Genomic DNA, 25543 nt, shown 5'->3' with positions numbered 1-25543 from the left:
CTCTCAACCACTGCGCCACCAGGGAAGCCCCTGAATACAGTTTTTATAAAGAATATTTCAAAATCTTCCCCATGTAAGAAATCCTGCATTTGCATACGCTAATGAAAGCATTTTTATGCAAAAATTTCATATACATTTATTTATAGGTCTTAGTACAGCAAAATGTAAACGAAAATTGAGAACGCTGCTCATTTTTCTAATTTGACATATAAAATGGAGTTTCTCAGGAAAAAAGATTTGCATGAAATTTACCTTACCTTATGATTTATGTTCTAAGAGTACATTTTATAAAAATCAGCAACCAGGCTTCTTTTATGTTTAAATTGAAATGAACATGATTAAGTATAAATGAATAACTTTCTTTTATGTAGTAGCAAAGAGGGTCAATAGTCCTTTCAAGAAAGAGACTATTTCATTTCCTCCCAACTTGGATTCACCATAAACACGATCCACAAATGATATTGGAACCTAGTTAAAAAAATATATGTTAAGTGAGTCTTCAAAAATATTAGAAAGGAAGCATAGCAGGCATACAACAATTACTCATACAACAGAAACAAGATTAGTCTGCTGATAGCAAGTCCTTCAAGGTAAATCCGAATTATGGGATTCTTACAGCAACTGTGTGCACCTCCAAGTCTTCAAAATTAAACATGCATTTTACTATCTAAAAATAGGTCATCCAGCCAAAGCTACAAGTGTTTTGAAAAGCATTGATCCTGAATATTAAGTTGGTTTACTCAAGCTTCCAAGAAAAATTATATGCCCGAAGTAAAATGGCCTTTCACCTAATTTTTTTCAGTAGTCCATCAAATTTAGCTGTCACTGTTTTAGCACTAAGTTAACAATCTTATAACTTCCACAACAGTAGTAACATTCTAGTTAGCTATTTTCTTGCTCTGAATAAGAATATTATTGTTAAACAAGGAGAGTGTTCCCTAAGAACTTACTAGCCGGCTGGAAATATTACAAATCCCCTCTGCTCCCCCAATTCTTGCCCTTTTCATTTACTCATAGGCAACGGGCAAAAGGGATTCACCACTCATTTTTAAGTAGGGTGGCTGATGGCTGAGACAAGGGGAAAAGCAGCAGACTCATCCCATAATGCTGAGTGGTCAGAAGAAAGGGAAAGGAGAAAGAAGATACCGGTAACTTTTATTTATTTAAAAGGGAATGCTGCCTTCTGTTATGCTTTAAATCTTGGTAAGTCAAATATATTAATTTTAAAGAAATGTGAATTTTCACCCTTTTGCATGGACACCTGGAAGCCTTCCACATTTTTTTAGTAGTTTATGAAAATTAACCATTTTATGATAAAGAGTATAACCCTATTGTTTCTTTATGAGGAGTATAACACTATTTACCATACCTCGCCAACAGTATAATTCAGCTGTCTTGCCCGAACAATCATCTCCATCTGGAAGACGTAGCCTTTAGAAACACATTTTTCTATTAATTTCTGTAAAACTTCTTTTCGGTATAACCTGTAAGAAATTAAAATGTATATGAACACCTGGATAAATATACATGCCTACATGTATCCTGACCTTACAAAAAGTTCACTGGTATTTATAAAACCTTAAACTTTCACCAGCCATTTGTATATAGAAAAGTTCTCACAGTTGATGATTATGATACATTTGTCCTGAACTGGAAAGGCCATAAAAATATTTGGTAAATAATTTGGGACGATTTTGAAAATGAATTCTTAGTATCTTTTAGAGAATTATCTTCCTATCACACTATCAGAAATTATAAAAATATGGTGATAAAGTGAATCATGTGGAGCAGAACCCCCCCCATCGTTTGTAGTTTTTATTTTCTTAATTTATTTGTAAAGCTGAAAGGGGAGAAACTGTTTCAAATACTGGAACAACAGAGTTGACAGATGATGAAGCAACAATATAAACTAGGTAACAAGAAATAAGTAGTTAACAGACATTTCCTCATAAATGTCTATGAAGTTCCTATTTCCTGAGATCTAAATAAATTCCTGAGATAAACTAAGTCCCTCTAGGATGAGCTTGGTTAAGCTAGGTTAAGACAGGAAGTAGGGATCACAGGATGAGGCAATCCTGGTGGGAATCAGATATCAGCAACTGAGGTCACAGTTAAAGACACTTAAACTGGGCGAATGCACACCCTAACTTTAGATGGACTGCAGGCCAAAGGCAGAGCTCATCAGATTTACAAAGAAAGACAGGAGCTGGGAAGTCCTATGGGTGAACTCAGTCACGTTCTTCAGGAGCTCCCTATTTTCAGAGTCACTGAGGTTAAAAAACAAAAAAAACCCTGAGCCTCAGTGAGTAGAAAGGCAGCAATTTCTACCTCTTTCTTCTTGCTGTTTTTGTTTCTGAGAAAGCTAGGTGAGGCAGTAACTTCGTTCTCTTGGTAGTTAAAGCCACCTGGATCTATAATGCCAGAGGGCTTTATACCTGGAACTCACATATTTTCTCAGGCTTCCTTTCAGGTTACCCCACCTTTTGGTTTTTCAAGCTTTTAGGTGGCTATAAGGCTAAAGCACAGTCCTTAGAGGCACCTGAGGGGGATTAGTGGTATGCACTCCTTTACCCACACAGTCTCCATCAGAACTCAAAAGAGTAAGTCTGGAATAAATGTGAAGAAAGGAGATTCTGATGGTAGTAATATTCATTCAATAACAAATGTTTATTGAGGAACCCACTGTGTTTCAGGCACCTTTTCATGTTTTGGGATTTTAGCAGTAGAAACTAAAGATATATGTCAAATGATGTTAAGTAGGGGAGGGAGGTCTGGGATTATGGGAAGAACTATGATGGTGGGATAATGGAATAACGTTTCAGCAGTACCTTTAAAACTAGGATTAGGCTACGAATTCTTTCCCTGTAAGAGTCACTTTATTCCCGTAAGAGTCACTTTGTAAGATTTATTTCTCTTCATTGCCACCCCTGTCTCCTCCACCACAATATCTTTTTTTTTTTTTTTAATTACAATCTTTTTTTTTCCTCTGGAAATCAGAGATCTTTATAACACATTATTCATTTGCCTCGAAGTGTGGAACTGAAGAGATGTATTTATGGGGTCCCTATCTATCTTTTATACACCAAATTGTGCTTTCAAAATAATTTACATTTTAATTCTAGAGAGGTTTCATTTTCATTATCTGACCTCTAATTTGCGATGGCTCCTCTCTTCACTTTTGACTGTCTTACTATCTCTGAACTGCTATCCAACAGACTTGCAGTTGCACTAGTGGTACTAGTTAACCTTCAACAACCAGCTCCTAAATTTGTGTGTCTGTGTGTTCTAATGAAGTATGGAAGAATCAACATTATTTAATGGATAGAAGCAAATGCCAAGTAATAGAAAGTATTAACCAATGCATGGGTCTCAGCCTTAAAGCAGATGAACAGAAATTTTATAGTTTCAGAGATGATACACACACCCCCAGAAACAAACAAAAATAAAAAAACCCCAAGGACCTAGCAGGAGGCTTCGCTCCATTTAAACAAGAATTTTTTTTTAATAAAAAACATGGAGAATAAGGAAACTGAAAAAGCTCTATATAAATATTAAAGATTTTAAACTTTTCTGTGGACAATGCTATAAGCTGCAGAAAATTACTGGAAGAGGCACTGTTTTTGAAGCCCATCTCAGTAATGTCCTGAATGAGCAGTCCATGGTCACCTCAGGCCCCTCAAGGGCTGAGCAGCGATACTACTGTTAACAAGCACACGAACCTGTCGTCCATACTCTTTAAAAAGTACAATATTTTCCCTTAAGATGCTTACGCTTCATTAGCAGCTTCTAACCAACTTCAGTCTGTCTTTTTTAGCGTTCCAGAACAAAAATGGGATAGAAACGAAAAGTATTTCTTTAAGTCATTATAAAGCAAGAAATTTAGGCAAGAAATTGTAAATAGTAGAATACACACAATCACAGGTTTTCACTGTACCTGAAACTTCCTGTTAAATCAGACGCTCCTGGTCTCAGCAAGATCTGAGTTATAAAATTGGCCCCACGGCTGCCAAATAAAAGATTTTCTTTATAAAGTACAATTTCTAAACAAAAGAAATACACCCAAGTATAGAGTGCTAAAAATGCTACACTGACTTCATAAATGCAACACTATTTCACAAAAATGTTAATTCTATGGAACAAACAGAAATCAGTGAAAGGAGATCTGGTAGTTCTCATTTTTCAGAAAATAGGGATTTTCATTCTTGGAATGTGACATGTAGAGGTGACCATAAAACACTCATTCTTCCAAACTCTAGGTGAGAATGGTAATAGATTTTTTAACTCAACTCGCATATTTGCCAACAGTCACGATTTAGAATTACAAACATCTGTCAAGACAGCAAAAGTGATCTATCAGGGATCTGGAGTTTCTTTTTCAGATTCAGATCACCAAGTGATGGCAGTTTCCAACTGGGTAATAGGTCAGTTTGCATTAAAATGGCTTTTTAAAAAAATTTTTTAAAAAGGTGTGCAGGTGGGAGAAGGTTTTGGTTTTTGGCAATCTCTGGAAATTGACCAAAAGTTCCATTCTGAGACTTTCTTAGTCTGTTTGGACTTCTATAACAAAATACCGTAGACTGGGTGGCTTAAACAACAGATATTCAATTCTCACAGTTCTGGAGGCTGAAAAGTGCAAGATCAAGGTGCTGTAGACTTGGTTCCTGGTGAGGATCCTGTTCCTAGCCTACACATGGTACCTTCTTGCTGTGTGCTCAAGTGGAGGGGGCCAGAGGGGCTGAGGGTGGGGGTAGGAGGAGAAAGGCCAAGCTTTCTTGGTTTCTTCTTGAAAGGGCACTAATCCCACCAAAAGTGCCCCACACTCAGGACCTCATCTAAACCTAATTACCTCCTCAAAACCCCACTTCCAAATACCAACATTCCCTGCATAAGGTACTTTAACACATGAATTCTAGCAGAAACATTCAGTCCATAACAATGACTTTAGGATCTGTGCTTCAAACACAACTAGGTATCAATCAACTGTAATCTATTACTGACTAATAGCTATTATTAACATTTCAAAAAGATGTGAAGTACACTTGGAAAAAATGACTTTGGTACTGCAGCTATATTTTAGTGGGCTCAGATTATTTTAGAGTGTTCAGATTCAGAAAAAAGGTGTTTTTTTTTTTTTTTGGCGGGGGTGTGGAGGGCAGCAGGGGAAGCAGCCTGGAGAAAACAGTTTCTCTGCAAAGCCAGGGTAACCATCAAGGCACTCCTTAGGAGTGTTTCTTTCTTTCTTCCTTCCTTCTCCTTCCCCCCTTCCTTCCTTCTTCTCCTTCCCCTCCCTCCCTTCCTCCCCCCACCCCCTCGTGCCCCACAGCATGTGGGATCTTAGTTCCCAGACCAGGGATTAAACCCAAGCCCCCTGCATTGGAAGTGCGGAGTCTTGACCACTAGACTGCCAGGGAAGTCCCAGGAGTGTCTATTTCATATAAATAACATGGTTAGGGATATAGCTGGCATAATGGCTAACAGAAACATTTTCCTTCAAATAGCTACAAAAAAATTCCAGGACATGGTTTACCCACCAAAATGGGTGTAATCAAAGGAATGTGAGTGTATATGTATTTATGTGTATGTGTGCGTGTCTGTATGTATATATTTGTACATCTATTTAAGGTAATGCATTTTAAAATTGGGGTCTTTTAATTAAAATGCAGCAAGAGTCAGACAGACTTGGGTTCAATTCTGGTTCTGGACCATACAAATGAGACCTTGAGCAAGTGATACAGACTCTTTCTCAGGAGTTTATACTATAAAGTCAGTGCAGACATTAACAACTAATGACAGATACAACTCAATACAACTAAATGATCCAACTAAACGTTGTAAATTGTCTCTGACTGGGACTCCCTGATTTTAAATAGTAGCTTTAATGAACAATTCAGAGAGGCCTGAGAGATCACTGATTTGTTGCTCTCAACCTTGGCTGCACAACAGAATCATCTGGGAGCCTGTGAAAAATACTGATGCTCTTGCACCACCTCTGGAGATCCACTCAAATGGTCTGCAGTATGTGTGTGCACAAGAAAGGGAGGACAAACAGGGAGCAGTTGTGTATCATTTTCCCCCTACATGACTTCAGTGCTCAGGAGGATTGAAAACCACTGAGTCATCCGACCCCTTCATTTCACTGAAGACTGAGGCTCTTACATGTTTGAAATACTTGCCCAAGGTTTAACAGTTAAGAGGCAAAAGTGACATTAACCTAACAGAACCTTCAATAGGAATGAAGTAGGTGATAAAAAATACTATCAGTAAGAATTTATATAAAGTTATGTTGTTACACAAAAAGCAATAAGCTATATAGATCCTTTAGAGATAGAAACACATCTTCCCAACAACCTAGGTGCCATAGATTAAATATGGTCAAATATTCTTTGTGGGTCTTCCCATCAAGAGGTGGATTCTATTTCCCCACCCCTTGATTATGGGCTTGCTTTGACCAAAAATTAATTTGGTGTTAGCCCCAGAGCTTAAGACTCAAGAGTCCTTGCAGCTGCAGCCTTGGTACTTTTGGATGCTGCCCTTAGGATGCCATGTAAAGAAGCTGATCTAGCTTCCCAGGTAAGCGGCCACATGCAGGAGAACTGAGATGGCCCAGCCAACAACCAGTACCAACTGCCAAACATATGAATAAGGCCATCTTGGAGCCTCCAGCTGAAGGAAACTGCATGAGCCCAGGTGAAGTCAGCAGAGGAACCAGTAGCCAAACCACAGAATTGTGAGAAACAATAAATTGTTGCTGTAAGTCACTCAGTTTGGGGATGGTTTGTTACACTGTAATAGAAAATTGAAACAGTTTGTTTTATTTCCATCTTATCATGAGGAAAGTAAGCCTAGAAAAGGTAAAATATGCAAGGGGACACAAGTAATTAAAAGACACAATCAGGATTTTAACCCAGGTCTGCCTCCAAAGCCTCACTACTTTATGCTGCTTAGTAAAAGCTGAAATCATGAAGTGTCTTAAATTATTGAAAAATATATATGGAAAAAATTACATATTTAGTCCAAAAATATAGATGAATAGTTCACTTAAATCAAAGCTGAAGGTCCAGCAGAACAAACTGTGCTGAATTAGACCATTTCTACGAAAGGTTCAAAGGTTTATGCAAATTTTTCCCAAGTGAAAACCATCCAAAATACAATACTCTAACACAGGAAAAACTGTGGGTAAGAAGCTATCTGGGAATACTTTCTGGAAGTTACAATCTGATCCCACAAACTCCAAGGCAGCATGGTAATTTAATCCAAATACCTGTTAAAAACATATTTCTAGTAGTTACACTAAAAAAAAAATAGAGAAATCATGAGCACATACATATATACCTGATTATTTTCCTTTTCAAATCCCAGCCATATACACCTCCATTTCCTTTGTAGCGAGTTCCAGAGACAATGTCAAAATTACCCTCCTTTTGCTTCCTGCAGAAAAAAATAAATTAGCTGGCAATTAGAAAAAGCTGTTGAGCTTTCAACAGAATTGCTAAAGCAAAGCTTATGAGTATTTTTAATTCTAACAGATATCACCAGAAATTACTTTCCAAAAAGGCTGTAGTAACTCATACTTCCTCCAGCAATATCCATGTTCATTTTCTATCATCTTATTGGTGCTGGATGTATTGTTCTATATGTCTTTAATTTTGAAAAACTAATAGTAACACACGGTTATTTTAATTGCATTTCCCTGACTACATCCCAGGGTGAATATCTTCTCTTAGGTTTATTAGCCATTTGGACTTCTTCTACACATGGCCTGCTTGTATCTTTCACCCATTTTCTACTCCACTGGTTCTACTGCCTTATCAGGTCAAAGGAGCTTTTGTGTATTGGTGATCTAAGCAGAGAAGGTATTTCTGAGGTGACTTTTATGCAGAGATCAAACAAGGAGTAGTTGGCCATTAAGGAGCAGTGAAAGAGCACTTCAGGCAAGGGGGAGGGGCATAAGATGAGTTCAGAATGCAAGGCAGGGGCCACATCACGAGTGGTTTGAGGGGCAAGTAAAGGAGTGTGGATTTTTCCCCATGTGTTCACAGGAACTCCTGGAAGTGTTCTAAATAGGTGAGTGACCTGATCTGATTCTGTTTTTGTGTATTTAGCTTACATTCAGAACAGCTTCCAAATTCTTATTCTGAGAAGTGTCATGGTCTCTTGGGTTTTCTAAAAATATAGTTACATTACCTGCAAATAAATGTAATTTTGTATCCTTTACCAATATATACTAAACTCTTATGTTACAACATTACTTAAAATCTCCATGTTTAATGATAGGTGGTACGCCTATAATCATTGATGAGTTTATTGGAAATGACTCAACATTTTACCATTTAATAAAACCTTTGTGGGGAAATTCCTTGGTGGTCCAGTGCTTAGGACTCTGCTGAGGGCCTGGACTAAATCCCTGGTCGGGAAACTAAGATCCTGCAAGCCACGCAGTGTGGCCAAAAAAAACCAAAACCAAAAACAAAAAGTAAGACCTTTGTGTTAGGACCAGGTTGTCTTCAGTATGTTTTCCTTCAGTATGGTTTCCTTCTATTTCTACATTAAAATTTTAATTAGCAATGGCTAGTGAATTTTACCAAATACGCTTTACCATCTATAGACTTAATCACGCTTCTTTTCTTTTTTTAAAAAAAATATTTATTTGGCTGTGCCAGGTCCTAGTTGCAGCACACAGGCTCCTTAGTTGCGGCCAGCAGTCTCCTTAGTTGTGGCATGCAAACGCTAAGTTGCAGCATGCATGTGGGATCTAGTTCCCTGACCAGGGATCCAACCTGGGCCCCCTGTATTGGGAGTGTGGGGTCTTAGCCACTGGACCACCAGGGAAGTCCCCAGTCATTTTGCTTTCTTTGTTAATGTGATAAATGAATTTTTTTGACCGATTCCTGATTTTGGCATTCCTGGAATAAACCCCAGGTATTCATAGTGTTCTACTCTTACGATGCAGGGCTTAATTCCATTTAACAGGGAAGCTGCTTTTCATATTTTTCTGTAGTCTGTAAGAATTAGGTAACAAAGGAATTATCTGTTGATTACTCCTCTCAGGGCTCCTAAAAGATATCATTTAGTCACATAACTAAATATTTACATGTCTCAAAGCTATATCTTGGTTTCATTTTTGATAGCAAACTTAAAATAGCATGAGTATTTTTAATGACTGAAAAATGAAAATAAGTACAAAATCAATATAAGGTAAATGATTTGAATAATTCTTTCAAATATTAGAAATACCTACCTAATGAATTCAGGAATAAATTTTGGCTGAAATTTAGAAAGAATAAAGAGTAGGTCAGTAAAACAGGCTAAGACTATCATAAATAGCCTCTAAAGAAATACACCACTCACATGGTGTGAGAGATCAGCATCCATGATGATTATGTAGTTTCCTGTGGCATGTTTCACCCCATGAATATATGCAGTTCCTAAAAATGAAAATATTTATATCCATTAAAGGAAATCACCAGAAATGCTTAGGTATATATATGAACAGGGAAGAAATTGCTAAGCACCTCTGAAAAGCATACATTAGTCCTCTAACATCCTATTTGTTATTCTCCATCAAAAACATCTCTCGGGCTTCCCTGGTGGCGCAGTGGTTGAGAATCTGCCTGCTAATGCAGGGGACAGGGGTTCGAGCCCTGGTCTGGGAAGATCCCACATGCCGTGGAGCAACTAAGCCCGTGAGCCACAACTACTGAGACTGTGCGTCTGGAGCCTGTGCTCCGCAACAAGAGAGGCCGCGATAGTGAAAGGCCCGCGCACCGCGATGAAGAGTGGCCCCCGCTTGCCACAACTAGAGAAAGCCCTCGCACAGAAATGAAGACCCAACACAACCAAAAATAAATAAATAAATAAATAAAAGGGCCAAGCATTTGAAGCCCTTAAAAAAAACAAAACTCTCAATTTCATTCTTTCGTCTCCAATTTCACTTTAGTCCCGGGCACCATCTTCTGATGCGTGGATCCCTACCTAACCAGTCTCTCTGCTTCTGCTCAGCCCATCACCCCTGTCCCACAAAAGCTACGCAGTGAGTGTATTCTACACTGTAAGCCTGGTACACTACAGCCCTGTATCTGGGGCCAAAGGTGCAACTAGCAATTACTTAGCCACCCTCATGCTTAAATATTCCTCGGGGACTTGGCAGGTAAGGGTGACTGGTCAGGAACAGGATGTGGGAATTCCTGCATTCTCTAGCCCCAAATCACCACAGTATCTTATTAGAAAGGCAGAACTCTTCTGACTTCTTTTGTTAAGAAGTGATTATCCAGGGACTTCCCTGGTGGCACAGTGGTTAAGACTCCACGCTCCCAACACAGGGGGCCCAGGTACGATTCCTGGTCAGGGAACTAGATACCACACGCATGCCGCAACGAAGGAGCCTGCAAACCGCAACTAAGGAGCTGGTGAGCCACAACTAAGCCCACCTGCTGCAACTAAGAGCCAACCAGATTAATTAATTAATTAATTTTTAAAAAACATGACTATCCACAGCTTTTTGGATTTCCACTGACGGGTTAGTAATTCTTGGTGGCTTTCATGGCAGTTTCAAAATTATTTCAATCCCAAAGAACTTTCTGGATTCAGATATTCAGAACATTTGATCATGCCATGAAACTGAGGGTCTTCAGGACAGCAGATACTCAATTTTCAAGAACTGTGCTTCCTCCATGCTCCCCCAATTTTTCAGTAAAATTATACCACTTTTCAACATAAAGCAGCTGTGACCAACAATAGAAATAAAGGCATTCAAGATTTTCATCTTAGAATGACTGACCTCATCTGAGCTTTTCTATAACCCCTTACATTTTAAAGCTGGAAAAGCTTCCTTTTAAAAAAATAAACACCTTTTAAAAACTTGTAACTTCAAGAACTGTTCAAAAGACTTACAGCTAAGGCAGTGTGCTGGTCTAAATGTTTGCCCTTAGATCCCTTCTCTGTTCTTTGCAGGGTACTATATTTGTTTTTTTGTCAACTGGTTTCCAAGCAGCTTTGGGAGGCACAGGAAGAAGGAAGATCTCAAGGAGAAGGGGAAAAATCCAAGTGTCCTCCCCTTTACTCTGCCTGCCAGCATGGACCAGATTCCATCCATGGCTCTGACTTCTGCCAAGCATCCCTGACTCCACCATTCTAGCTCCTCTGGGCAGCCCGGGTTCCCGGCTCTAAAAACACCATCTCCTCCATTGTTGCTCCAGTCCAGGAGCGGTAGTGAGCTCCAGCTGCTACTAATCTCTGAGTAGCCCCACTGTTCCATTTGGCTTCTCAGCAATTCCTTCACCTGTGTAACCAGATTCTCTGTATTAAATTCCCTACATTGAAAGAATTACAGTGGTTTCTGTTTTCCTAAGTGGGCTTTGCCTCATACAGGCAATTCAAGTTAAACCATCTGAATATCATTAAGATCATTAAAAACCATCACAGGAGGTGACTGTATTTTGGCCCTGTTCCAAACTGAGGAAATACACACTGGATAATCTTACCAAGGCAAGGAGCAGGCATGAGGGGTGAGAGGTTCTACTTACCTAGTCCCAACTTTTGCTCCCGTGGTCTTAGAAGCTGTAAGAATAAGAAATGGCATTTTAACACAAATAATTGAAAATCTGACTAATAAAAACTCTTTTTTAATAAGTGCTCACTCATTTTAACAGAAATACAGCTGCATTTATTAGACCTTAAAGCAGAATATGCTTGACATTTTTTGCCAAAGTAAAAAAAGCATTTAGTAACAAATCAAATAATTTAATAGCTTTCAAGGAAAAGTAACATTCTTTCACCCAAACCCCACAGACCAAATCTTAAACTCCGCCCCCTGCCGCACCCCAGAGCTATCCACCAAAAAACCCATTTTTTTATGTCTATTACTTGATTTATCATTTTAAGCAATATCTATTGATTCCTTCCTAGGAAAACTGAGTATTCAACTCACTTATTCTATACCTTTTTGGAATATTTGATAGCCATGCTTGTTTTCTCAATTCCCTTTGTGATTTTAAATGTTGATACTCCATCCACTTATCTTGACTCTATGCTTGGATGACCTCATCTTATTCTCTATTGGTCCAATGACATGATTTCAGGTTATATTCCTAAGATTAAATTCTTTCTCCTTACAGTTTGTCAATTAGTCTTTCTACACTTCTTGCTTCATATATAAACACTTAGTTGTTATTTCCCTTTTTCTCTAAATTTCTGGAAAAGTAGAATGCCAAGGTTTTAGTGCTAAGTTTCTGAGGTAGGGGGCTCAAGCAGACTAACTACTGAGCATTTCTTATCCTCCTCCCTCCCCCGCCCCCGGCACTTGCCAGTGGGTAAGCAGGTTGCCTCAGACTGCAATCTCCAAAGTATTTGCAGTTTAATTTAAACAGGATAGATTTTCTCTTTTTTTTAAAAACTACACGCAAGCTGCTATAGGTCTAGGGGAGGAACAAAGATGATAAAATACATTCCTACCCCATGAGTTTTTATATAGAGGAGAACTAGACATTCAATCAATCATCTATAATAATTACTATTCACTGAACAAAATCAAACCAGACATGTCAGGTTTTATTTGATTTTGTGCTTGACTGTTACTGACAAAATACTGACCTCATCTGGTATTTGCCCTGAAAAAGCAAATCCTTTAAAGTTCATCTTAGATTTTCTATAACCGTATGTTTTAGCTAAAAATCTTTTTTTCAAACAAAGGATAATTTTGTTATTTATAATTTTCAGGACGTTCAAAAGTTTATATAAAATACAAACCACGTTACATAGATAGGGTACCATGGAGCAGTTAAAAGAATGAGGTAATCTGGTGACAAAAGACGACCAAGGTATAATTAAAGAGTAACAGAGGGCTTCCCTGGTGGCGCAGTGGTTGAGCGTCCGCCTGCCGATGCAGGGGACACGGGTTCGTGCCCCTGTCCGGGAAGATCCCACATGCCGCAGAGCAGCTAGGCCCGTGAGCCATGGCCGCTGAGCCTGCGCGTCTGGAGCCTGTGCTCCGCAACGGGAGAGGCCACAACAGTGAGAGGCCCGCGTACCGCAAAAAAAAAAAAAAAAAAAAAACGAGTAACAGAACGACACAGGAAGACTGCATTTCTGTTCAAAAACAAAAACACACATATAAAACCACATTACCTGATTCTATAGATGTAGACACACACACATGTGCACAAAAAGATCTGGGGTAACATATACCAAAATGTGGACCGGGGTCTCCCCCTGGAGAAGGGACTGGGATGGATCAAGAAATGCTCATCAGAGGCCAATTCAGTTTTACTGGTTATATTTACATTTGACAAGAATATACTTGTTGGGCTTCCCTGGTGGCACAGTGGTTGAGGGTCCGCCTGCCGATGTGGGGGACGCGGGTTTGTGCCCCAGTCCAGGAGGATCCCACATGCCACAGAGCGGCTGGGCCCGTGAGCCATGGCCGCTGAGCCTGTGCGTCCAGAGCCTGTGCTCTGCAACGGGAGAGGCCACAACAGTGAGAGGCCCACGTACCACAAAAAAATAAAAATAAAAAAGAATATACTTGTTTACTTCTTATGTAATAAAAAGTTCAAATTGTTTCATCTCCTGTGCTTTACTTTCAGACTGCTAATTCCACCCCTCTCCTTTTTTTCCCTCCTCACATCAGTATGATTGCTTTTTCTTACACGAGGCAGGATGCCTTAGTAGATGACTATGGAACCCCCCTGCTAATTTGCTGTGTGACCCCGGGGCAGTAATGGGCACACAGAGCTCACCGCACTCAGCCGTCATCAGAAGAAGCTGTGAATTCACAGGAAGTGTGTGTAAGGGTACAGGGCACATACCCTGAAGAATGCTTACCACAACTGCTTAGAAAATACCATACGACACTATGATTTGTTTGACAAAAAAACTTACTTTGTAAACATCTTTATCGTAGAAAATCTTGGTGACACTTCAGAAAACTATATCAATTTCCACTAGGATCAACACCATTTGAGTGGATCTGTTTTACTGTACTCTCGAAAACGGGTTGGGAGAAAGAATAAAAATAAATCTGCAGCTAAGAAAAGGCTAATCGTACTCTATTTTGCAATTCTTATCAGTGAGGCTCATATTTTTTTCACTTTTGACCATCTGTAGTTCTTTTTTTTTTTTTGCATCGGCAGGCGGACTCTCAACCACTGCACCACCAGGGAAGCCCTGTAGTTCTTGTTTTTATGAATATTTATTTCTGTACATTTGATTAGGATACCGATCTCTTTGTCAGAGAAAATATGTTGGTATTTGGGGATGAACCAAATATTTTTAAGTAGTCAAATCTCTCAATCCTATAGTTATGCTTGACATTTAAAAAGTAATGAATGTGTGTTACACTTCATTATCAAAACAATTTTTAAAAATACTAAACTATAAATAATGACAAAATATAGATGAGTCTATCTGATCTCAAGTTGGGGGATGAAACAAGCCATGTACATCAAACATAATAGAAGCCCTCCAAATCTCATATCTCCCTGCCCTGTGATCACTGTTAACAGTTCAGAATATGTGCCTCCAATTCTTCTATGGTCCCACTCCTGCCATTTATTAATTACCTATGTACCCTTGGAAAGTCACTTAACCTCTAGTCTGTTTCCTCACCTCAAGAGTTAAATTTTTTTTTCTTTAGCTTTTTTTCTAAAATATTCATTTCAGCCAGTTTGAAAGGCTAACAAAGCATCTGTGAATATTTTATCTCAGGTATTGTAAGGTGGTTCCTAATTTTTCCCCCAACTAAATATATATATGTCACCTAAAAAGCAAGCAAGTGCCCTCCCTGGCATAGCTTGTTATTGGCGTGTGCGCACGCGCACACATGTAATATTCTAGTTTAAATGACCTAAAAGTGATAAAATAATGAATGAATAGGGAATTTCCCTGGTACCACACGGAAATCATGATAGTAAATGCTATTTTTTCCTCATTATTTTAAATTTTGTTGGATTGATGGGAAAAGTGGAACCCTTTGAAGACCGTGTTGTTTTAGAATTTGAGATCAATTCATCAGGCATTCCTTAAGATCAATCAATCACACCTCAAGGCTGAGGTTCTTTGACAAAAGTATTCAAAACACTGTTAGGTTGATGTTCCCAGATTAAATGGAAGTGCATAATGAAAGTATTCTATACATTATGTGAATCAGTAGCCCTGGCCCAGAACTTAATAAAAACTGAGGAACTGTTGGCCAAAAATATGAACCTAGCATTATTGGAAGTCACTGCTAGGATGAAAATCTCAGTTTTTATCTCCTCTGTACACTTGTACATCTGGAGACATTCAGAGAGGACTGAGGTGTGCTAGTTCTGTGAATTGCTCGTCTGTGAGATGGAAAGAACCTCTAGTACAGGATAGATTTACCATGTATATAAGAGTAACACATTTCTTTAAATGCTTCTCACCAACTAAGATCTCCTCCAACTGCATAGAAATTATTTCATTATTGGGACTAATCAAGAATATCTGGACCCAGAGCCTATTCTTTTTTTTTTAATTTTATTTACGTATGTATGTATGTATGTATTTATGGCTGTGTTGGGTCTTCGTTTCTGTGCGAGGGCTTTCTCTAGTTGCAGCAAGTGGGGGCCACTCTTCATCGCGGTGCGCGGGCCTCTCACTATCGCGGCCTCTCTTGTTGCGGAGCACAGGCTCCAGACGAGCAGTCTCAGTAATTGTGGCTCATGGGCCTAGTTGCTCCGCGGCATGTGGGATCTTCCCAGAGGAGGGCTCGAACCTGTGTCCCCTGCATTGGCAGGCAGATTCTCAACCACTGCGCCACCAGGGAAGCTCAAGCCTATTCTTTATGATGCTTAATTGCCATTTCTTGAAATGCAAATATCAATAAAGGTTCTCCAAGAGACTTCTTCGTTCCTTTTTATGGCTGAGTAATATTCCATTGTATATATATGTATCACATCTTCTTTATCCATTCCTCTGTTGATTGACATTTAGGTTGCTTCCAGGTCCTGGCTATTCCAAGAGACTTCTTTATTCCTATACCAATCGTTCTCTGTTGGGAAGAGGGACAATTCTGCCCACAAAGGGAGGGACACTCGATGTTATCCAGAGGTATTTTTGGTTGCCACACTGAGGAGGGGGGCTGCTGCTGCATCTCGTGGGTAGAGTCCAGGGATGATCCTAACATCCTACAACATACACGACAGTCCCTCACAGCAAAGACCTATCAGGTCCCAAGATCAGTAGTGCTGAGATTGAGAAATTCTGGTCTATACAAATTACAAAATACCCAAAGCCTAGAATGTGTTTTCTAATTAAACCTGGATATAATGTATGCTTTTGGCCCAAGAATTAGCTGAAGTGATCTCACAAGTATGCTCCAACGTTTATAAAGCCAAAACACTGATCAAAAATAAAAATTACAAAGCTATTACAAAATGAACTCTACATCTGCCTAAGTTACTCCTGTAGAAGAACAACAGGCTTTAAGGCACAGTGGGAATATCTAAAGTTTAAGACTCAGAAAGTCAATCCAAATACTTCCACAAGACTGTTCTACAGATAAAAATAAAAATGCCAAGTTCCCTGAAAAATCATGTTTCACATGAAAACAATCAGTCACCTTTCCCAGCTACAAGCTAGCTGTAGGCAGGATTCTCTACTGACAGTATGAGAATACCTAGAGAAAGGGAGTGCTAAAGAACAAGACACATTACTAACTGCAACCTAGCTCTACCAATATTCCTTCTCATTTCAGTATCATGCTTTAATTCTGCCCTTCAAGGAAACTGATCTGCAGAGCCAGACATAAAAACAGAGTTCATCCAAAGGCTCACTATCTTGCTGTAAACCTACCACTGACTCAACATATCAAAGACATGTAAAATCTCAAGCACAATGAAAATGCATCTAAACCCCAAGTGTGTAAGTTGCTCTTTAACTTTTTCAGTTTCTAGACAGACTGAATTTAAGCACTGTTCATCCATCATCTTTCCCCAATATAAACATAACTGATATGATAAAAAAATGACTTACAATTTTGTCTGACCCATAGATCTTCTCCAACTGTTCAGCAACATCCCTTGTTCCATCTGGGCTTCCATCATCTATGATTATAATTTCATAGTTGAAGCCACTAAAATAAAAAAAATTAAAATTTTTAAAATTTAAACTACTGCTTGGAGACAGTAGTCTCAAATGAAAAAATGATTTTAAAATCACTAATTCCTCCCCAGTATAAGTGGAAATTTATTGCCATGTTAAGCACCAAGGAAAACTTTAATTATCAAATGACATAAATGTCAAATATTTACTATGTCACCTCCCAACTACGTACGTTGCTGGAAAATGCTATACAGTCCTGATATGTTAAAATTCTCACAGAAAACATACTCTTTCGTTAAAAAAATTATAGTGATCATATATATTATATACGATAGGATATCATATAAAATTTTATACCTACTTGGGAAATGGAATTGTGGAACTTTAATATCAAGTCTTAGTTACATAAAATATTTCAAAAATATATTTAAAGATATCAAGTCAGCTGAGTAGCTCTGGGTGATTATTCTTTTTAATTTAATCCATGAATAGATAAATCTGATTTAATTTCACCCTTAAAATACCCACTTGAGAATGGTGACAGTCTTTTACATCACTATTTCAAACAGTTATACCCATTATCCCACACTATCAAAACAAACAAACAAAAAAACCCAACACCCCCCAAAAACCAAAAGAGCATAGAATGACAAAAGATGTCAGTGCTTCAAAATTAACATCTTTTCGTTGTTCCCATTAACTTCATGTGACAGTTTTTATTCTAAAAACAAGCCAGCACAATACTTGGATGTACCTGTGATCACCATCATATCTCTCCCCACCTCCCTTTAAAGAAAACATTCTTTTTGTTAACTTTATTGGGAAACTTAAGGGGAAAGAAAAGGAGATACAGACAAACCCCCGAAACCCAACATTCTGCTTCCTCTGGTCCTGCTTGAAGAAACAAATGCGAGGAAATCAACCAGAAAACACATTCTATTGTTAAAAGCTTTAAAAAGTCGGCCCCAGCAAACTTGGAAGAAAGCAAAACACATCCTATCTTCTAAGAGTACATAAGATGACTTCAGTTTCCAACAGTGCATTAAATTTGGCTCGTAAAGCGAGAAAAAGTTAAGATGTTGGACTTCCCTGGTGGTCCACTGGTTAGGACTTTGCCTTCCAGTGCAGGGGGTGCAGGTTCCATTCCTGGTCAGGGAGCTAGGATCCCACATGCCTCGTGGCCAAAACAACCAAAACATGAAACAGAAGCAATACTGTAACACATTCAATAAACACTTAAAAAAAAAGTTAAGATGTTAATTCTAGTTGTTGTTCTGAAAGAGATATACTTCATAAACAAATGGAGTCATTCATAAGCAAAATTACTGCCCTCTCCACTTCAAAGCACCCACACCACCTGAGGATGAGGTAGTTAAAGGAAACAAGCTGAGCACACTTCAGATTACCTGACTGCCGTCTGAAAAGAAAATAGCTGTTTCCGTCATTAAACTTCATTTTGATTAAAAAAAATCCACCCAGAAACTACTGAAAGATAAACTGCACTACATAAAAAAATTAAAGAATAGAGCAAAAAATATTGTATAATCAGAAGACAAGCTTCAACAAGATCAGCTACATGACAATTTCTCTCATCTGGAAAGAGCTTGAGAAATCAAAATATAACTTAAAGAAAAAAGGGTTAAAAGCTACAGATAAAAAAACTTTGAAAAGCCATGAATGTGAGGATAGTTATTTCATTCAAAGAATTATAATCAAAACAGCAGTTATCTTTCACCAATTAACATTTCCAACAATGTAGGTTTAATAAAACTGGCTGGTTGGTGGGGCAACAGGCCCTCTCTGATGAATGTTGGAGAGTCCTAAGCCGGTACTATCTTTTTTGAGAGCAATTTATCATTAAGTATCAATCTAAGCACATCTCTGTCGACTCAGCAATTACACCACAAAGACTTTATCCACGGTATACTAGTAAAAGTAAGAATGTGTAAGGAGCACTTCTTACATGTCAAGCACTTTTCTCAATGCTGTTAAAATACGTTGTGCACAAAGTCCCTATTCTCATTTGTAAAGTTAAAGTCAAAAGAGAAAAACAGAAAAACTCTGGAAATAATCCGTGTTCATTGATATGACCCGGTTAGAAAAATTATAACACAGCCATATGATATTACCCAATTTTCACAATAATTTGCGAAGTTTGTATGTGCTGATATGGAAAGATCTTCAAAGATTTACACATGATCCCATTGGTGCAACCGTAAAACAAGTTACTTCGTACTGATACCACGATTTTCTGAAGTTTAAAAAAAACTGTATAACTCTTTCATATTCAACTCCAAAATCTCTGTTTCTAACAATCACATCAAACATCCACCAGCCAATCTGCCCTTCTGCCCTCTCCAGAAAGGATGTCCAGCCCAGCAGCAGCTCCCTAACCCACAGAGCCCAAACCTCATGCTTACATAAGCCCTCAGCACCCGGGCGGGAGTGAGCGGCCTCACTGAGAGTCCAGGCTCCTGCCGCAGATCCTAACCACCTAGATAGAGGGAGGAGTGAGGTCAGGCTTTCGGCCTCGCAGTAATTAAAAGGGTGGCTAGGGACTTCCCTGGCGGTCCGGTGGTTAAGATTCTGAGCTCCCAACGCAGGGAACATGGGTTCGATCCCTGGTCCGGGAACTAAGATCCCACATGCTGCGAGCGCATGCCAAATATAAAATAAAACAATAAAAGCAAACAAGTAAAAGGGGGGCCAGCCCTTCTAAGAAAAAAGCGGGGTGAGGTATAAGGGAGTGTATAATAAAGGAGTGTGTCACAAAGCCCAAGGGCAGAGATAAGAACCCGAGACACAGAGAGAACCCGGGAAGTATCCGCCTCCTTCCTCGTAGGGTGGCTTCCTCCCCAAGGCTTCCAGCGGGAGACAGAAGAGAAGCCAGGCAGGGGGCCGCCTCTCGCAGCCAACTGCCGACACCCAGGCCGGGAAAGCCAGCTCATCTCATTCCTCTAGGAGGGCGGCCGGGCGCGCTACCTCTCGGAGAAGCTCTTCACCAGCAGCCACACAATGAGCGGTAGGTTCTCGCGCTCGTTGTAGGTGGGCAAAAGCACCGAATACTTGTCTTGTCGCGGGGTGCGCGGCTCTGGCTCCCGCGGAGACCCAGTAGACGGTCCACTCGCTTCCCCGGAGGCCATGGCAGAGCTGCACCAGGCGCCGGAAGCGGAATGACGTCAACGCGGCGCGGGAAGAGGACGCGTCGGAACGTACTAAAGCCGGGAGGAGGGGGATGGTCCGGGTGGCGAGTTCTAGTCCTCCTAAGGCTCTCTGCGTAGTTCCATTGGAAACAGTCAGGACTTGTGACTCTTTCAAGTTGAATCTGACGGTTGCTTCAGAAAAATAAATATCTGTTAATCACCTTTCCCCAAGCTCCATAGAGTTGTTTAGTTTATTCCAGTCGCAAGACGAGGGAAAGCCGGAAACGGAAATGCCTTTGACAACCTCCCAAAGAGGCTGCCATGGCGGCCAGGGAGGAGGTGCTCACTCTGCAGGCTGAAGTTGCCAAGCGTGAGGAGGAGCTGAGTTCCCTGAAGCGGAGGCTGGCGGCGGCTCTTCTGGCTGAGCAGGAGTCAGAGCGGTTGGTTCCGGTGTCTCCCCTGCCGCCGAAGGCCGCCCTGTCCCGAGATGAGATTCTGCGCTACAGCCGGCAGCTCGTGCTGCCTGAGCTGGGCGTGCAGGGACAGTTGCGTCTGGCGACCGCGTCCGTGCTGGTCGTGGGCTGCGGGGGGCTCGGCTGCCCACTGGCGCAGTACCTGGCAGCGGCCGGCGTCGGCCGCCTGGGCCTTGTGGACTACGACGTAGTAGAAGTGAGCAACCTGGCCCGCCAGGTGCTGCACGGCGAGGCACTGGCCGGCCAGGCCAAGGTCTTTTCGGCTGCCGCTACACTGCGCCGTCTCAATTCGGCGGTGGAGTGCGTGCCCTACGCCCAGGCGCTTACGCCAGCCACGGCGCTAGACCTGGTTGGCCGCTATGACGTGGTGGCTGATTGTTCCGACAACGTGCCCACTCGCTACCTGGTTAACGACGCCTGTGTGCTAACCGGACGGCCCCTCGTGTCGGCCAGCGCCCTGCGCTTCGAGGGCCAACTCACAGTCTACCACTACGGCGGTGGGCCTTGCTATCGCTGCGTGTTTCCGCAACCACCTCCGGCGGAGACGGTGACCAGCTGCGCGGATGGCGGGGTGCTTGGTGTGGTTACCGGGGTCCTGGGCTGCCTGCAGGCGCTGGAAGTGTTGAAGATCGCTGCAGGTCTGGGCCCCTCTTACAGTGGCAGCCTGTTGCTCTTTGATGCCCTCGGAGGTCATTTCCGCTGTATTCGGCTGCGGAGGCGCAGGCCCGACTGTGCAGCTTGCGGGGAGCGGCCCACTGTGACTGATCTGCAGGACTACGAAAGCTTCTGTGGCTCCTCGGCCACCGATAAGTGCCGCTCCCTACAGTTACTGAAACCAGAGGAGCGAATTTCTGTCGTCGACTATAAGCGACTTCTGGATTCCGGGTCACCCCACGTGTTGCTGGACGTCAGGCCTCCAGTGGAGGTGGACCTGTGTCGGTTGCCTCACTCCCTACACATCCCTTTGAAACATTTGGAACGGAGGAATGCGGAGAGCCTGAAACTCTTGGGAGAAGCAATCCGGGAAGGGAAGCAGGGCACACAGGAAGGGGTATCTCTCCCCATTTATGTGATCTGCAAACTGGGCAATGACTCCCAGAAAGCCGTGAAGATCCTGCAGTCCTGGACAGACTTAGACTCTTTAACAGTTCGGGATGTTGTGGGAGGCCTCATGGCCTGGGCTGCCAAAATCGATGGAACGTTTCCGCGATACTGAGATGGCCGGTAGAGTCTGACCAGCGAAAGATGTGGGTTGTCATGTTACCTAAAGTTTTTTTGCCTTTATGAATGTATTTGCATTTTTTTCAGTAATGTACGGAACAGCCTGGGATTCTCCAATATCTGCGGATAGGTGGACTTCTTTTTATAAGGAGCTTTTTAATTGTAACTTACTGGGTGATGTAGCAATTAAGGGGTTATAACACTGTTCCTCTGAACTGTCTTGTGTTTGCAGCACTTGGATGGTGTGTTGAACAGGTGGGATAGAATGTAAGTGACAGGACTTTATGTTTTGAACTGCAGGTCATTTGCGTGTCCTGCCTTTTTTTTTTTAAATCTCCCAATTAAAAAGCTCTTTAAAGTTGTCCATTTTATTGCTTGGAAAGGTGTAATATAGTTACTGAATTGATCATGGATGATATAGTTAAGATAAGTTTATTGTTTACTAAGACATTCTTTGGGTGTTATTTCTAATTCAAATGATGGAACATGCCCTAGAGAATTCAGTGTTTAAAATGTAAATTGTTAAAACATTAAAATGAAAATTAGCTGGGAAGTGGTCATTCGATTAAATATTTTCAGTTAATAGCCAAGTAAGATATTTACAGTCTAGCAAGATAGAAACCACCTTTGTAGCATGTCAGTTTCTTTTATAAATTGCTGTTGTTTTCTTAGACTTAACTTCAGGGTCCACCTTATGTGGACACAAACAGAAATTTCTAAACTGTGTGGTTTGGCTTGCTTTGGAATCTTCAAGTCCCAAGTCCCAGCCTTCTGCCCTCCCCTGTCCTTTTGTCCCTGTCCAACCTGTTATTTTTATTTTTGTCTTTACTGTATGGCCAGAATGCCAAATATAATATTGAATTAAAGTGAAATAATGAACATTCTTCTCTCCTTTGCAGTTTCAGGTGAAGAACTTTGAATATTTAACCAATATTACTTGTTATTGCTTTACTGTAGATAAATACCTCCTATCAGATTAAATAAAATTCTGTATAGTTCTGCATTTTTATGTGCTTTTTTCTTCTGTTAATGTTGTGAATTACATTTTTTTTTATTGTGGCAAAAATACCCCCACATAACTTAAAATTCACCCTCCTGACAGTCGCCACATGTACAATACAATATTGTCAACTCTGTGCACATGCTGGGCACCAGATTCCAGAAGCCTCCATCCTGCGTGACTGAGACTTTATACCCACTGAACAGCTCCCCGCCTCTCCCCTTTAATTTACCTTGTCTATTTTGATTTAATCTATTCCAGTGTTTTATAGCAGTATAAAATGTTGGTGTTTTTATGTTTGTGTACTTATTAAATAGCTTTTTCATGAAATGGCAGGTAGTTTGCCCAACTTCCAACGTATTATGCAACAAAATTAAAAGCAAAAATTGGGTATGTGAGTATATAGTAGAGGCAAATTGAACAATCCATGATATATCAAAAGGGGGCCTCTATTCTCTAGCTGATTGTTGTGTGGCAGGCTATAATCATCAGAAATCACAGATGTAAATGTAAAATGTTTGTATCTCTGAGTACAATTTTTTTTTTTTTTTTTGCGGTACACGGGCCTCTCACTGTTGTGGCCTCTCCTGTTGCGGAGCACAGGCTCCGGACGCGCAGGCTCAGCGGCCATGGCTCACGGGCCTAGCCGCTCTGCGGCATGTGGGATCTTCCCGGACCAGGGCACAAACCCGTGTCACCTGCATCGGCAGGCGGACTCTCAACCACTGCGCCACCGGGGAAGCCCTCTGAGTACAATTTTTAAAGATTAAAAGCGTTGTGGGCCAGACAAAACCCTCTGCAGGTCAGAATTTCTCACCAGTTTGCAACCTCTGACACAGACTCTTGTTTTATGATAAAAGGATGGTATTGTTTAATAATCAAATTCAAAATTAGACATCACTTTTTGAGTGTGAGACATATTATAGCTCATTTTGGAATAGGCATGCTTAAAGTATGATAGGCCTTTGTTATAAAGACAAAGCAGGTTTCTTATGACTGTTTCTTCCAAGGAGAGGTGGAAATAAATGACAGACCTGGAGAGGAGAACAAAGATGGCTGGCCTCTGTCACACTTCTTACTCCTGGGAAGTGAGCTAATTCTGATATATATCAGGAAACAATCAGGTGGACAGAGGAGGAACTAGTTCATACTGTAAAGACAGATGTCCTAAAGTTAGGCAGCTTTGCTAGTTCCTGCAAACCTGGTTGTCAGTGGGACAGGCAACAGAAGTTGACCCTGACTGATTGAGAGAAGGGCTTATTAAAGTGATCTGAGGGCTTCCCTGGTGGCGCAGTGGTTAAGAATCTGCCTGCCAATGCAGGGGACATGGGTTTGAGCCCTGGCCCGGGAAGATCCCACATGCCGCAGAGCAACTAAGCCCGTGTGCCACAACTACTGAGCCTGCGCTCTAGAGCCCGCGAGCCACAACTACTGAGCCCGCGTGCCACAACTACTGAAGCCCACGCGCCTAGAGCCCGTGCTCTGCAACAAGAGAAGCCACCGCAATGAGAAGCCCGTGTGCCAAACGAAGAGTAGCCTCCGCTCACTGCAACTAGAGAAAGCCCATGCACAGCAATGAAGACCCAACATAGCCCAAAATAAATAAAATGTAAAAAAATTTTTTTAAAAAAGCTTTAAAGTGATCTGAGGTGTTTTTGAGAATTTGGGGGAAGACTCGAAACTGTACTTCCAGGAACGATGCCCAAGACCATGCACAGAACTGACCTGAGAACTCTATGCTGTGCTGTTCCATCTAGTACTAGAGGAAGCTGGCAGCACAGCCTCGCCAAACTCACTTGACTTGGCTCCATGCTCTTCCAGAAAGCCCAACACCTCAGCCACAGCCTAGGGGCCAGAGAGCAGAGTTTCTTTCCACCACTCTTTACTGAGTCAGTCTTATGAGGGTGTGTCTGGTAAGTAGAGCCTGGTCCCATGCCTTCATCCTAGCTGCAAGAGCCGCTGGGAATTTGAGTTCCGACATCTACAGTAGGGAGGCTGAACTCATGACCTGGGATTTTTCTCAGATTAGGGAATGATTTTTCAGAAGATTGGCTGTTAAGAATACGACAAGTATCCATTACAGGACCCAGATCTTTTTATTCTTTGAAATTCTCTTTTCTCTTGTAGCTAGCATTTTACAATCAGATGGGATTTGAACCAGATAACTTTTTTCCTTTTCATTGAACATCAAGTGTACCAGTTACCATTCTAAGCTCTGGGATAAAGAAAGATGAACAAGAGGGAATTCCCTGGTGGTCCAGTGGTTAGGACTCTGCGCTTCCCCTGCTGGGGGCCCAGGTTCAATCCCTGGTCAGGGAACTAACATCCCACAAGCTGTGAGGTGCAGCCAAAAAAAAAAGAGATTTCCTATTGCTATGGAGTTTACATTTAAATGGACAGGGGGAGACAAGTCAACAAGTAGGTTAGTGATAAGTGCTATAAAAGACAAAACTATGTGATGTATTGGAGTGGGGAGGGGAAGCTATTTTGGATAGATTCAGAGAAGGGTTGACATGAAACACAAAGCCTGAGTGGTGAGAGGAAGCCAGTTAGGTCTGGGAGAACGTCCCATACTGGAAGGAATACAAGTGGGAAGACCCTGAGACAAATAAACCTGTAATGTTCGAGAAACTTGAAGAGGCATGTCA

The 25543-nt window shown here is 41.1% G+C and overlaps 2 protein-coding genes and 1 long non-coding RNA gene across 3 annotated transcripts; 2 read left to right on the top strand and 1 right to left on the bottom strand.

The window, feature by feature from the left end:
• Positions 1–110: 110 nt before the first annotated feature.
• DPM1 (dolichyl-phosphate mannosyltransferase subunit 1, catalytic) lies at positions 111–20348 on the bottom strand. Its single transcript, XM_004282902.4, has 9 exons — positions 20041–20348; positions 16990–17089; positions 11523–11556; positions 9349–9425; positions 9239–9264; positions 7333–7428; positions 3935–4003; positions 1370–1484; positions 111–468 (listed from the first exon to the last, which is right to left on the bottom strand). Exons 1-9 carry the CDS (start codon positions 20199–20201, stop codon positions 364–366), a joined length of 783 nt encoding a protein of 260 aa, XP_004282950.1. The 5' UTR covers positions 20202–20348; the 3' UTR covers positions 111–363.
• LOC125961556 (uncharacterized) lies at positions 468–11312 on the top strand. Its single transcript, XR_007472430.1, has 3 exons — positions 468–1203; positions 5499–5555; positions 10951–11312. It is a non-coding gene; the product is annotated as an uncharacterized LOC125961556 (long non-coding RNA).
• Positions 20349–20522: 174 nt separating the features above from the next.
• MOCS3 (molybdenum cofactor synthesis 3) lies at positions 20523–22898 on the top strand. Its single transcript, XM_004282903.4, has one exon. The coding sequence runs from the start codon at positions 20523–20525 to the stop codon at positions 21888–21890; it is 1368 nt and encodes a 455-aa protein (XP_004282951.1). The 3' UTR covers positions 21891–22898.
• The last annotated feature ends 2645 nt before the right edge of the window (positions 22899–25543 follow it).

This window comes from Orcinus orca, chromosome 16 (genome assembly GCF_937001465.1).
Source record: "Orcinus orca chromosome 16, mOrcOrc1.1, whole genome shotgun sequence".
Lineage (NCBI taxonomy): Eukaryota > Metazoa > Chordata > Mammalia > Artiodactyla > Delphinidae > Orcinus > Orcinus orca.
This window is presented reverse-complemented; position numbering and strand designations above follow the sequence as displayed.